At 37.1% G+C, this 15,530-nt stretch overlaps 1 protein-coding gene across 1 annotated transcript in view; it reads right to left on the minus strand.

Annotated features, from left to right (window-relative positions):
• Wnk3 (WNK lysine deficient protein kinase 3) overlaps positions 1 to 15,530 on the minus strand; it is a 266,752-nt gene that overhangs the window by 2,110 nt on the left and 249,112 nt on the right. The window contains exon 22 of the mRNA XM_023707818.1: positions 3,261 to 3,463. Coding sequence (XP_023563586.1) covers positions 3,261 to 3,463 — 203 coding nt within the window. The remainder of the gene's footprint in view (positions 1 to 3,260; positions 3,464 to 15,530) is intronic.

Here is a 15,530-nt window from a genome sequence, read left to right on the forward strand (position 1 = left end):
GGGGCTGGCTGGCATGTGGTGCTGGGGGATTGAACCGCGGTCCCTGATGCTTTAGGTAAGCTTGTTCTAAGTAGGTGCTTTAGACCACTGAGCCATCTCTCCAGCCCTAACATTTCTTGATATTTGTTTACTTCTCTTCAATTTAACTTCCCCTAATATGGTAGACTAACATCTACCTACCCACCCCCATCCTGCCATATCTCTCTAAGCAGAGTGATCTTAAAAAAAAATAAAGTCCACAAGTCTTCTCTTGTGAATGAATTCCAAAGTGTTTCAATTGTTATCTGTTTTCTTAAAATAAAAGCAAAAATTCCTTATTATTACCACATTGAAGACCTTGTCTACCTCTTGTTTTATTGAGATAGGGTCTCCCCATGTAGCTCAGGCTGGCCTCAAACTCACAGCAATCCTCTTGCCAAAGCCTTCCAAGTGCCAGGACTATAGGCATGTGCTATCATGCCTGGCTCTATCCACTTTATTTTATTTTATTTTATTTTTGTACAGGGTCTCACTATGCAGCTTGAACTCGTAGTGATCCTCCTGTTTTCAGCCTCCCAAGCGCTGGGATTACAGGCACACGCCACCATGCCCGGACTCTGTTGCCAGCTCAGCACGCTGGGGAACAGGGCCGGCATGGCATGTGGTGCCAGGGATCAAACCTGGTCCCTGTGCTTGATTAAGCAGACACTTAGTCTGTCTATCTACTTTAGATTCAATTGTGCATAGACACTTTGCTCTCTTCACTTCAGCAAAATTGGTCTTCAGTTCCTTTCTGCAAGTGTTGTGCTTTTTGCCTGGAATCATATTCTCTTCCCTCTCACCTAATTAACAACTACTCATTCTTCAGATTTTGGCTCAATCATTACTTTTCTTATGGAAGCTTTCCTTGACTTCCTTTTACTAGGTCAAATTTCCCTTAATGTACATGGTATCATCCTTTAGCTTTCTTCGGCAGTTCCTATAATAGTTGCAATGTTATATTCTTTATGCAAGTGTGTTAATGTCTGTCTTACAGGAGTATAAGGATAAGAACCATACTTGAAAGTACCATCAAACCTATGTCTATGGGGGCCAGGGAGATGGCTCAGTAGAATAAGCGCTTCCCTAGTAAGCACAAGGGCCTGAGTTCAATCCCCAATTCTGCAAAAAACAATGAAAAAACCAACCTATGTCTAGCAAAGGGCTTGGCCACAGTAAACATCTTGGTACATGATCGCTGTGCAGCAAAAATGTCTATGTAGGGCTATAGTATAATAACACGAAAAAAATTAGATACTGCTTTACAGTTAATCATCGTGGTAATCCTGCAAGGTAGGTATTATCCCTGTTTAGAAGACAAAATGTGGCAAAAAGTGATCAAATGACATTTTTAAGGTGACATAACTAGTAAAAGACTGAGCTGACAGTGGAACCCAAGTTTGTTAAAAGATCGTTTTTGGGGGGAGGGAGAATTAGATAGGGCAGGCTGGCCTTGAATTTATGGTGCTCCTCCTACCTGGGATTATAGATTTCCCTACACCAGGCTGTTAAAAGATCTTCACCACTTTTACATACACACCATTTTCTCTTTTCCCTTATTCTAAATGTCCTCCCTTATACTGCAATAAACTACTACCTGACTATTCAATAAAAGCTTCCATTCATACATTACTCAGAGGGTCTCTCTCTTGGCAGTACAAATATATTTGTGTCTTGTAATCTGACTCTAAATGCTTCCAAATTTTACAATATTGATATTATCTGTGTATCAATCAGTCCCAGCAATTAAATACAGAGAGCCCACAAGCAAATATTTTGCTTCCTAGCTTGAGAAATCTAGCATTTGAAAATTTTTATTCAGTATTAACAATAAGTGTATTTTCATACTTTTTTTAATAAACTATTAAATAAAACTATTAAAACTATAAACACACATGCATGTACACAAACTCAACAGACACATCTTTTTCAATTATGAGGGTTGAGATTCTAAGCCTTACCATTTTAAGAGGTTTTACATATTTTGAAAAATTGTTACTTACCAATAGAAAAGTACAAAGTAAAGCAAGGCTTAACTCCCACCATCCAGCATTTTCATATCGGTCTAGGCATATAAACATATATCTAATATGTATATTTTATATATTATATATGTTCTTCCATATACCTGCCTTCGTTCCACTGCAGAATATATTATGGACATCTTTCTTTCTGCATTTCAATTGGACATATGCTTGACAAAAGCTACTTAGAATAACTAGGGATCTCTTCTTTTTTTATTTTGGTGGAACCCAGGATTGAACTCAGACCCTTGCGCTTGCCAGGGAAACACTTATTCTACTGAGCCATCTCCCTAGCCCCTGGGGATCTCTTCTATAAGCTCAAGACACCTCTTATAATATTTTGGCTTATGTAGCTTTAAAATTTTTTAATGTATTTGGTACAGGGTCTACAGGGTGCTCAGGGTCTTACTACATAGATTGGACTCATAATGATCCTCTTGTTTCCAGCCTCCCAAGTGCTGGGATTACAGGCACATGCCACCACACTCAGTCTCAATCGCCATCTCAGTATGCTCTGGGGGTGGGGCCGGAGCCAGCACAGCACTCCAGGGATAGAACCCTGGCCACTGCATTCTGCCTAAGCAGGCCCTTTAGTCCACTGAGCTATCTGGCCAGCCCTTAAAGTTTTTTTAAAATACTAAACAAAGATAATTAAGATAACTTACTGCAATGCTGATGTGAAACATAGAATAGCTGACAGAATAGTCTAAAAAAAGGGTCAACAAACTGTGGCTCACCACATCTTTTCATAAAATACTTAACGGTGTAAAGCCATTTGCTTACATATTATCTAACACTTTTTACACTACACTAGACCTGACTAGTTGTAGCCATCTAGCTTGGAAAATCTAAAATATTACTATCTAGATCCTTCCTCAAAGCTTACTGATCCCTGGATTAAAAAGGCAAATGTAGACACAGATAAAAGTCTTTATGTAATCAAGTCACACCATTTTTTTCATACTGACTACATTTTTTGTTTTTTCCTTTTTTAAGATAGTATTTCACTCTAGTTCAGGCTAGTTTTGAACTTACTACATACTCTAGGATGATCTAAAACTCACGGTAATCCTCCTACCCCAGGCTCCTGAGTGATGGATTACAAGTGTGCACCACCACACCCAGTTTTTTATTATAATAACTGTAAGCCCTGGCCTAAGTAAAATCAATTTTTATGGTTTTAGTACTCATAAAGAGGATAGAGTATAAACAACTTACTTCATATACCTTGTTCCAGTTTTCCATCTCTAATTTTTGTTGACTTTGTTTAAGTTGGTTTAAACTTGGTTTAATAAGAGAATTTCCTACAGTTTCCTTTGTCCAGTCATCCACCAGCTTATGTAGATCATCAGTGAACATCCCTTTTTTACTGGCTGGAGATTGTTGGCATGATGTTCTGTTACTTTCCACACACAGTGGATCTGTAAAAATATTGAAAAGAAAACAAAACAAAACAAAACAGGGAAACCATGAAGAGAAATTACATCTGATAAACAGATAACTCTTCTTTGACCAATAGTGCAGTTAGCAGAACCACACACGTTATAGGTTGGGTATCTAGATATTACAGTTTATTTGAGACAATCCTTATTTAACGCTGTTGCCCTGGAGTAATTACTAACAGAATACCTTTCACTCTCAAAGGTTTCTGGATATGCCAAAGTAAATGGTTACTTTAAGAAAAAGTTAGATATAATAAATGAAATCTTCAAAAATAAGTATAAACTTTAATCTCTGTATTAGTTTTCTCAAGTAGATATCCAGAAGAGTTAAAAAAAAAAAAAGAATCCTAGAGCTGATGCTGTAGCTCAGTGGTAGAATGTTTGCCTAGTATACATGAGGTTTGATTCTCAGCACAGAAATAAAGAATCATAGGAAGTTTAAAATAGAACTTTAGAGGTATAGTCAAAACTATTTATTGTATAATAGGGAAACGAGGTCCAGAAAAAGTACAGTGACAAGCATAGAGTTTTTTTCAAAATTCTTTACTGGTATGTTTGTGATGTACAGTGATTACAGTCAGTTTGGGGGACTAATACGTCTACATAACACATTTTTAAAATTTTTACTCCCTGTATCTGCTGCCTTCCCTTATTGTCTCTTTCCTAAATTCCTTTGCCATCTCCAAAGTCTCCTTGCTTTTCTTAACATTTCTCTGATATTTATCCTTCTCTGTCTGACTTATTTCACTTAGTATCATTTCTTAAGATCCATCAATTTTTCCTATAAGTGACTCAAATTTACCCTTTATGGCTGAGTATTACTTCATTTTGTATACATACCACATTTTCTTTTTTAATATCTTTTTTTATTTTAAAGACAATAAAAAATACAAAATTTTGGAACAAGATAATAGGAAGTTAACAGTGGTTGCTATATTGCAATTGTTATTTTGAAAGTAGTTACTCAGATTACCAGGTATATGCATGGAAGACTTATCAAACAATAACTATTCCTTTCAATGACCTAAAAGAAATTAGTAACATAGCAGGATACAAAGTCAACACTCAGAAATCAATAGCATTCCTGTATACATTTTCTTTATCTGTTCATCTCTTGATAGGCATATGGGCCACTTCTATGATTTAGCTACTGTGAACTGTGCTGATATAAGCATTATTATTGTTATTGTTATTGTTATTATTTTGAGACAGGGTCTTGTGCTATATAAACCAGGCTGGCCTTAAACTCACTAGGTAGTCTAGGCTGGCTTGCAACTCATACTGATCCTGCTACCTCAGGCTCCCAAGTGCTGAGATTACAGGAATGTGCCATTGCACCTGGCTATAAACATGGTTAGGCATGTAGCACTGTAATATGAATTTAACTATTTCAGAAAGATACCCAGAAGACATATAGCTGAAGCAAATAAAATGTCTATTTTTAGTTTTTGGAGGACTCTCCTTACTAGTAGGTGTACTAGTTTACATTCCCACCAACAATGCAGAATTGTTCCTTTTTCCTCACAACCCTGTCAAAACTTGTTGTCTTTTGAGTTCTTGATAATAGTCATTCTTACTAGAATAACTTGAAATCACTGTGTGTGTGTGCATGTGCGTGTGCGCGCGCGCGCGTGTGTGTGTGTGTGTGTGTATGACTGCACATGCACAGATGTTGTAGGACTAGAAATACAGTAAGCTACATCCCCAGCACCCACTTTTTAAAAGTTTTTATTTTGGCATAGGGTGTCCAAGATGCCAGACTGAGTCCAAGATTGGGATCCTCTTGCCTCAGCCTTACAGAGTGCTGTGATTATACTCATGTGCCACCATACCTGGCTTAAACATTACTTTCAAGCCAATTACTTAAACACAAAAGGCCACCGTCAAAGTTTCTTGAAGGATGAAAAAGAATCAGGTGAATTAGCTAATATTTAGTTAGACAAGAAAAGAGAGACCTATCTATCCTAGTCACTCCTAAGGCAACAAGCTCTTTCCTTCAATTCTGGTCTTTAATACTCCTCCAACCACCTCCCCAGCCCAGGAGCACTGCTATCTCCTCCAGCAAACAGCCCTCTCTCCTGAAGATAGCGACCCAGGAGGAAAAGAGCAGAGAGAAACATTGCAGGGGTTAGTCAAATTTTGGCTAAGAAGAAGTCACCCTCCTACCTGGATCAATTGACCCATCAGGCCCCGCCCCTTACCTATCCACCTCCACCTGGACCTTTTAGTGTACTTTTTATTTCCTTTCTCTAATTGCCAAAGGTACTAAATTTTTTTCATTTATTTATTGGCCATTTCTCATTCTGAGAAGCATTTATTCATTTCAGCTGACCACTTTTTAATTGGGTCTTTTATTGGGGGGGGGTCCTAAATTTCTAGAGTTCTTTATCTATTCTAGATATTAGTCCTAATATGCCTGAGTTCTTACAACCAGTTACCAGGAGAGGCAGGCCAAAAACTGTAAAGCAAGGACTCTTGTCAATGTACCATGCTGGCTTCCAGCAAATAGTAGAAAACTTGAATCACACTTTATTTTCTACCAATTATTTGTTTATATTAAAATTTAAAAAGAATATATATTTAGAATGGCAGAAATGAAGACACTGGAGGTTTAATGAGACTTCTGAGTGCTAAAGCATAACCTGTTCAAATGAAATGAATTGCAGATGATTCTATCAGTGAAAAATTTCTTAATCTGAATACCATATTGTCTTTATATTAAAATTTAGTACTATTATTCATGCTTATTAAATCATTCTCACAGAAAAGATTCATCGAGTTCTATCCACTGATTTATAAATCAACAATTTACAGGGTGGGTCTAAAATCAATTTTAGAAAGTACACTTGTGGGAGCTAGGGAGATAGCTCGGTGGCTTACATGCCTGCCTGGCAAGCGCAAGGTCCTGAGTTCTATCCCTGGTACCAAAAAATGAAAAATAACAAAATAAAGCTTAAAAAAAAGAAAGCACAGTTGTGAAATTTTAACACAATAACATTTCCAGGATTTAATTAGGTAAGCATATGGATATGTCTTGCACATGTTATGGCTATTTTTTGAATCATGAAAAATTACAGAAAATGCAAAGGACAATGCAATAAGCCAACCAAATATTTTTCTTTGCTATCTTTGAAACAATATAATTCTATTTTATAAATGGGGAAATGGACACAGAAGGTAAACAAGGTTATATGTGGGGGATACAATTTAGGTTTTCTGCCAGGCATGGTGGTGCACCCCTATAATCTCAGCACTCTGGAGGCTGAGGCAAAACTGCTGCAAGTTCAAGGCCAGCCTTAATTACACAGCAAGGCCTTGTCTCAGGATAAAACGATGCAACCAACCAATCAACCAGAACAAACAAACAAAAGAATTCAGGTTTCCTACTGTTATTGTTAGGTCAGTGTACCTTCCACTATACCATGCCATACTAAATAATAAACTGAAAATTAGATAAAGAAATTGCTTAATAAGAATCCACAATTGCTTGTATAGTCTGTGATTCTCTACGAACACTGCATTGAAAGATTAAGGATGTTAAGTATTAAATGGAAACATTAGTGAAAATTACTTAATAGTGTAATGAGTTAATTGGAACATTCAAATATAAGAGTTTTACAACAATAATGTATACTAATTTAAAGCAATCATGATACACTAAAGTAACAAATCTTGTTGGAATTCTTAGTATTCAAAGGCTTAAAATCTTGAGGCACACAAGTTTGTAACAAAAATATCATTTTTTTCTTGTTATCCATCTGCACATTCACCTATTTCTCTGACAACTTCATTGAAGGAACAAATAGCACAGCAAAGTTAAGGAAGATTTCAGAGCTAACACCTTTATAGATTGACAAGAGAACTATAAACATCCTAGCAGTTTTGACCACTTGGCTTCCTTTGGAATATTTTTGTATACACTCCCTTTGGCTTCTAAAAATATGTTACAGAAAGGTAGGTTATTTATACTGTAATACTGGGGATTGGACCCAGGACCTTCACAATGAACTATAACCCTAGCCCTTTTAATTATTTTATTTTATTTTAATTAATTTTATTGAGAAAGAATAGCAGTAAGTTTTAAAAAGGTTAGTAGGACAGTTACAATAATTAATACTATTTTTTAAATTTTATTATGGGCCAGGGAGATGACTCAGTGGAATAAGCGCTTCCCTGGCAAGGTCAAGGGCCTGAGTTCAATCCCCAGTTCCACAAAAGAGAGAGAGAGAGAGAGAGAGAGAGAGAGAGAGAGAGAGTAAAATTTCATTAAATAAAGTAATAGGAATTTGACAATGGTTGTTGTATAATGTTATCTTCAAATTAATTATATGGGCTACCAGATATAAACCTGCAAATTGGTTAAAAAAAAGTTATAAGAAATTAAAAAGAAAAAAAATTAAGCATTAACTGATGTTTTTCAACAGACCCACAGAAATCAATACAATTATCCAAACTATCCTGCATATATACATGAATGTATCTTTTCCCCTTCTTAAAGGTAGTTTTAAATTTCATTCAATAAAGGACATTTCTGTACTAAGGAAAAACACAAGACCAGGACTTGTATAAAATTCTAATGGAAGAAATCATCTGGAATACTAGATAGGCAGTCAGTGATGGTTGTCGCACTAGACCACAATAGCCAACAAGGGAAGGATAAACAATTAACAAATGAAGTACTGTAATTAAATAGAACAAGGGCTAGGATAACAACACTTCTAGGTAAGCAACTGAAAACTCTATACACACACACACAAAGTTTCTAAGAAAAATTATCAAATAAGACAAAAAAGACATTTGAATGTTCTTCAACCTAACAATGCTTTACATGTGATATAGGAATTTATTGAATGAACTATTCATATTATACTGTAAAAGACGACTTAATTTAATTTCTTCTTCAACCAGATTTTATTGCTACATTTTAGATATACACATTCATCATAGACAATTTGTACCTGTACATGATATGACTTGCTTCTTTTTTCCCTCATTCCCATACTCTTCCTTCAATGCCTTTTTCCCTATTTATGGAATCTGTGTTTCCATTTTTTCATTCTTTTCTCACTTTTTTTTTACTGTTCCCTTCTTTCTTTTCTCTCCTCATTTGAACATTATTTCCTGTTTCACAATACTTGATATATAATTTGGTCCTTCTTTACACTTTCATTTTCTAACACCAGAGAAACAGTACAGTATTTGCACATAAGTGTCCAGTTTATTTCACTTAAGAGTATGGTCTCAAAGTCCATCCATTTCCCTGGGAATGCCTCAAGCTTACCCCTCTTTAAGGCAGAGTAGAACACCATTGCATAAAGACCCCACATCTTCTTTATGCATTCCCCAGCTGATTGGCATTAGGGCTCTAAGGTTTGCCTAATACAAATTGTGCTGCTATGCACATGGCTGTGCATATATCACTGTGATATGATGCTTTTGAGAAAAACCCAGAAGGGAAATAGCTGGGTCAAAAAAGACCACTTAATTTAAATCACGCATGGTAGTACTTGCCTGTAATCCCAGATACTCATAAGCTAAGCAGGAAGATTACAAGATCAAGCACTACCCAGACTGCTTAGCAACTGAGTGAGACCATCTCAAAATGAAAAAAAAAATTCAAATGGTAAGAATGTAGCTTAGTGTGAGTGCTCTGGCTTTACTCCCCAGTTAGGGGATGTGGACTGTAACCACTTAATAGTTCACAACAAGAAAATGAGTACTTAACAAATGTCATTGATGATAGGTGGTCCCAACATTACTTATTAACCTCACAGGTACTCATTAATGTGCATTTATTATTGATGAAGTAAAACCAGAATCAGTGCTTGGTGCTCTTTTTCTTTTTCTCCCCCCAAAATAATTCAGGTAATTTCAGTGATTAGCCCTTTGAAAATGTCTAAACCTCTCTTTTGCTTGTTCCGTTTTTTTGTTTTAGGAGGTAGAGTCTCATTATGTAGTTCAGGCCAGTCTTGAACTCACCATGTAGCCCAGGCTGGACTTGAACCCATAGTGCTCCTCCGGCCTCAGCCTCCCTAGTGCTAGGATTGCAAGGGAAAGATTGTAGAAGTAAAAATAATTCTTTTAAAAACTGTTTCCTTTGAAACTGCCTAGCTCTGTAACTGCTTCATCAGTCTGTAATTGCTTTTTTAAAAAATGTATTTAGTACAGGGTCTCACTACACATATCAGACTTGTAGTGATCCTCCTGTTTTCAGCCCCCTAAGTGCTGGGATTACAGGTGCATGCTACCATGCCCAGTCTCAATGGCCATCTCAGTGTGTCCTGGGGGCAGGGCCGGCAAGTCTGCCAGGGATGAACCCTGGTCCCTGGTCCTAGGCGGTTAGTTCATTGAGCTGTCTGACCAGCCCTATAATTGCTCTCTCGATCCCTATAACCGTGCAAATATAACCAAACATTAAGGATACCAAGCTTTGAGGTCACTAATCTAGCCCTGTAACTGATTACCTCACCCTGCTAGCTAATCAGAAGAACTGCCAGGCTCCTGTCCCATCTTTGCTTATGCCTCATATAAAAATGCTGGCTCACAGACAGACACCACCTGGCTTTTGTTGGAAGTGATTCCAGCCAGAACCATCAGTCTAACATAAAACTGTTCACTGCCTCCTGACTTTCCTCAGGTGTTCTTTTTCCAGACTCAGCTTTGCTACAACAGGATTACAAACATGTGTAATCATGAACAGCCAAATGTCTCAATCTCTTTTTTTAATGTATGTATTTGGTACAGGGGCTCACTACACAGCTCAATCTCTTTTTAAAACTAATTTTATGTTCAATTCCCAAATGTGCTAGTGTCAAACCTTTCATAGTCTTGACATGACAGTTCACCTACATTTCTGTGAAGTATGCCCCTATTTTCCTGGAATTATAGGGTCACATTTTAATTTCTGAAATTTACAGTTCATCATTAATATCTTCACATGTATACAAATGGTGTAAAATAAGTATGGTGTTCTTTTTTTTTTTTTTTTTTTTTTTTTTTCTGAACTGGAGATTGAACTCAGGCCCTTGTGCTTGCCAGGCAAGTGCTTATTCTACTGAGCCATCTCCCCAACCCCATACAGTGGTATTTTTAATACAAAATAAATACTGTTTTATGGAAAAACTATACTTCATATCTATACTGACAGCCAATGTACTTTGCAAACAACAGTCCAAATTAAAATTAACTACAAAATCTCCAAAATGGGATACTTCTTCAGTTAAAGCTATTCCAGGAAAATTGGACCCATAACACATTACAAATATATGCCCCATTTTCTCTGTTAAAGTATACCTCATTTTTCTCTAAACTATCCAGATTCTGCTCCACCAACACAGGTATACAGTCTATAGAATGAAAATCATCCTATTTGTTTGCTGTACATTCATTCTTATTTCTACAATTCTCTAAAGTCCTAATGATCTCATTCATTCCAATGATCTTAATGAGCTCACTTCCTGATTCTCACCAATGTATTTTTCACACTGCATTCAGATTAAAACTAGTTAAAGGGGCTGGTGAGATGGCTCAGTGGTCTAAAGCACCTACTTAAAATAAGCTTAGCAAAGCACAGGGACCGCAGTTCAATCCCCCAGCACCACATGCCAGCCAGCCCCACCCCCTGGTGGGCTGAGCTGGCCCCCCCCACACACAAATAAATAAAAAAATTTAAAAAAAAATGACGGGGACGGGGAGATGGCTCAGTGGAATAAGCGCTTGCCTGGCAAGCGCAGGGACCTGAGTTCAATCCCTGGTTCTGCCAAAAAAAAAAAAAAACAAAAAAAAAAACTAGTTAAAGTGATATTTTTGTGTTGGGTGTGGTGGCAGATCCCTGTAATCCTAGTACTCAGGGGATGAGGCAGGAGGATGGCTTAAAGTTTGAGGCAAGCCTGGGGGTACATAGTGAGTTCAAGTCCATCTTAAATTACACAAGGAGACCTTATCTCAAAAATAAGAACAACAACAAGAGCAACAACAACAACAAAATAGCATTTTTAGCATTTTACTCCCCTGCAAGAAAGAAAAACTGTCAGTGTTCTTTAATGCCAACAATGAGTTCTCAACTTGTTTATGTGGCAAAGTCTTTGGAAATCATGCTAGTCTTGATAAAACAAATATATTACCTTATTATTTAAAATAGGTATCTCATTTATTAAGCTTACCTATATAACTGTGTGTTAGATTGGACACATTATCTTACAGTTAACTCTACCATAGACAAACTATAGCAAAAAGTTTTTTCGAGGAAAAAGAGAAGAAAAACTTTCTATAGTAAGCCTTCTATTTTACTCATATATTATACTGACTTTGTCCCAACTTAGTTGTTCATTTTACCACTTGCCTGCCTTAATAGCACACAATTCAATTTGACAATTCTTCCCACTAACTAAAAACATAGCTTATGACCTATTTATGCTTAAGACCAAGTCAAATTCTATCTCCTGTAGAGTTAGGAGAGGATGAAGAACAGAAACAGTATGCAGTGTGACTGTCTTTCAGCATTCTCGAAATTACCCGTTCTGAAACTTACTAAAGATGTCAGAGATATCAGTACACAGATATATTCAAGGCAAACTTTTTTTTTCCATGTATTTGATACAGGGTCTCAGTACACAGCTCAGACTTGTAGTGATCCTACTTTCAGCCTCCCCAGCACTAGGATTACAGGCATGCACCAGACACCATAGTTGGCTCAGTGCACCCAGGGGTGGAGCTGGTTGGTTTGATGGTACCTGGGATTGAACCCTGGTCCCAGTGGCTCCCTAAGCAAGTGCTTAGTCTGCTGAGCTATCTTGCTCACCCAATGACTAAGGTTTATTACAATGAAATGATATACACTCGAGATGGGAGAAAAGAGTCCAGAGAAATTTAAACATAAAATTCCTTATGTTTTTTCCTTATTGTGAGGGTACAACATAAGCCTGATTTTATTCTACCACCACCACCATCACCACCACCAACAACAACACAGCAATAGTTGTACGAATTTCTGCCCAGAGAAAACCAACAGATACCTTGTTTTCATTAGAGGCTGGTCACACAGGCAAATAACAACATTCCATACTCTCCAAAGGAAAACAGGCAATCAGCATAAATCACATTATTTGTATCAATAAACTGAACAAAGTAAACTACTTATCATTTAGGGAACAGAGGGAAAACAAGTTCCCACACACCAAGGAAGCAACAAACTTGCAATTAGGCCTTTACAAAGATGTGAGCCTGATGCCTATTACATTAACTCTATCATTATAAGTTAACTATACACATACATTGGAGAGGCCATAATATTGGAATGCTGTGTGTCATGTTGTATTTCCCAAATGGAAAGAGAACCAAGAGATGGAGGGAGAGGAGGGGAAGGGGAAGTAAAAAGAACGAAGATGTGTTATGTATATGTGCCAACTGCTGGAATAAATTAATTCTTTATGTACTGTAAACATGTACTAATAATTTTCTAAAAGTTGTGTTTCCCACAGAATAGGTATAGTTGTGGGCAGAGATAGAAGACTGTGACCTATGTTTCTGTGTGTGCTGTAGAAAATCAGTTGATAAGTATTTTATGGTCAAATAGGAAATACCGAATTCATCCATACAAAAATTTGTTCCTGGTCTACAGATGTAGCTTAGTGATAAAACACTTGTCTAGGTTGTGAGGGGCACTACCCCTCACCACAAAAAACAATCAAATGTAGCTAGGCATGGAGGCATATAGGTGTAACCCTAGCACTCTGGGAAGCTGATGCAGGAGAATCTCAAGTTCAAGCCCATCCCAGGCAACATAGACTTACTTAGACCCCATCTCTTTTTTTTGTTATGACAAGAAGTATGTATTTAGAAGACCAGAATGACAGGCATTCCAAGTGTGACCCTTCTATTACACATTGCTATCTTCAGTGCAGTTCCTTGGTTCACAGGTATCAGAATATATAGTTAGTCAGGTTGAGAATCCTACCAATTAACTGCTAGTTTCAAAAACCTGCTGATGTTTCTCAGGATCATTGTCTTGCCCATCTTGTACATGTAAATGTATGGCTTTGTCCCTGTCCTGTTTCCAGGCTTTTCTCCTTACCCTCTCCTTGTTGTCCAGTCCTCAAGTTCTCGCTTTCCTTTTAGTTGTGTTATACCTTTCTATTTGTATTTCTTCTTTTGATTTCTTATACTAGGGAGACTATACTATATTTACACATGTAAGTCTGGTTTATTACACTTATGAGTATATCTTCAAGTGGAATCCACTTAAATATAAATGTTTCCAGTTTATCATTCTTTATAGCTGAGTAATATTCCATTGTATAAAAATATCACATCTTTTTCAACCATTCTTCATGTGATGGGCATCTTGGTTGTTTCCAAGATTTGGCTATCACAAATTGTGCTGCTATAAACATACGCACACATATATCATTATGATGTGACGTCTTCAGTTCCTCTGGGAAAATTCCCAGTAGGGGGATAGCTAGCTTGAATGGGATTTCCAGTCCTAGTTTCTTAAGGAGTCTCCACATTGATTGCCATAATGGTTGCACCAGTCTACATTCCCAGCAACAGAGAAGGGTTCCCTTTTACCCACAGCCTCTCCAACATTTGTTGTTGGTTGATTTGTTTATGATAGTCATTCTTTCTGGGGTGAGATGGTATCTCAATGTTGTTTTAATTTGCATTTCATGGATGGCTAGTGATGTGGAGTGTTTTTTCCTATATTTATTCGCTTCTTTAATTTCGTCCTCTGAGAAGTGTGTGTTCATCTCAGATGCCCATTTTAGACCCCATCTCAAAATAGAAATTAAAAAGAGCTTGGGATGTATCTCATGAGTACAGCAACTCTGAGATTAATTACACCTTAGTATCACAAAAGAAATAACTAGTTCTTTCATTATAGAGTCTGTGTTTTTTAATGTGTTAATATTAATGTAAATGCAAAACTTTGAAAAATAGAAATAATATACATTTCCCCAATTTTTCTAGAGAACATACGTATCTCACAGAAGGACTAGAAAAGTACCACATGCCGAGGGGATACTGGAGGGCCCAAACCACACACCCAACACTGACTGAGCGAGCCTAGACATACAAAGAGGAGGCAGAAGAGATCCTGGAGGAAATTAAAAGCTGGGTCAGACTAGAAAATGGCCTGAAGTTTGAATGGGTTTAGAAACCAATACACAGCAAACAAAAGACAATATGTCTTTATGGCTTAAGGTATTCTTTTCCTTTGTTTTTGTTTTGAGACAAGGTCTCCACCCTGGTCCTGAACTCATGAGAATCCTCCTGCCACAGCCTCACCAGTGCTGAGACACTTGAAGTATTTGAACACAACCTCTAAACAATGCACACATAGGGGGCACTTCAGGGAAGCCAGGCTTAAAAGACAAAGCAAAGAGAAATGACTCAACTGGGAGCTTGTAAACTGCAGGACGAACAGGCTACATATATTTACAGTACCACAAAAGCCGGAATGAGTGCATGGAACAAACATATGATTCTGAATAGTAAATAAAATTCCAACATTCATATAAAGTACAGAAATATCTGTATTTCACCCTCCTTTTTTCCATACCCTTCCTATTGCTGTTTGACAGTCCACAAGTGGGAGGGTGATGACAGAGTCAATCGCTATAATAGAAACTCATGGAAGCCAAACTCTGAGGGACAAAATGCAATATGCAAAGAATAAGGTCAATTTTAACTCATGAAAAAAATACAATCAGCAGATAGTAATGTCAAGATGATATAACTGTTGGAATTAACAAGACTTTAAAGCAGCTACAGTGCAAATATTCAGATAAGCCAGGTACATAATGTAGGCCTGTAATCCCAACTATTTAAGAAATTGAGACAGTGGGATCAGAAATTGAGTATAACCTGGGAAAATTAGTGAGACTCAAAAATTTAAAAAGTTAATAAATGAAAGCAAGAGACAGGAAAAGGAATATTGGGGACTGTCCTGCTTCAAGGATGTATATGGTGAGATTTTTGGACTTATGTGCAAACATGAGAAGCATAGAATTCTTTATCCTATTTTTAAAATATAATCTAATTTTTA

The sequence above is a fragment of the Octodon degus genome, unplaced genomic scaffold (genome assembly GCF_000260255.1).
Source record: "Octodon degus isolate 3935 unplaced genomic scaffold, OctDeg1.0 scaffold00314, whole genome shotgun sequence".
In the NCBI taxonomy this organism is placed as follows: Eukaryota; Metazoa; Chordata; class Mammalia; order Rodentia; family Octodontidae; genus Octodon; species Octodon degus.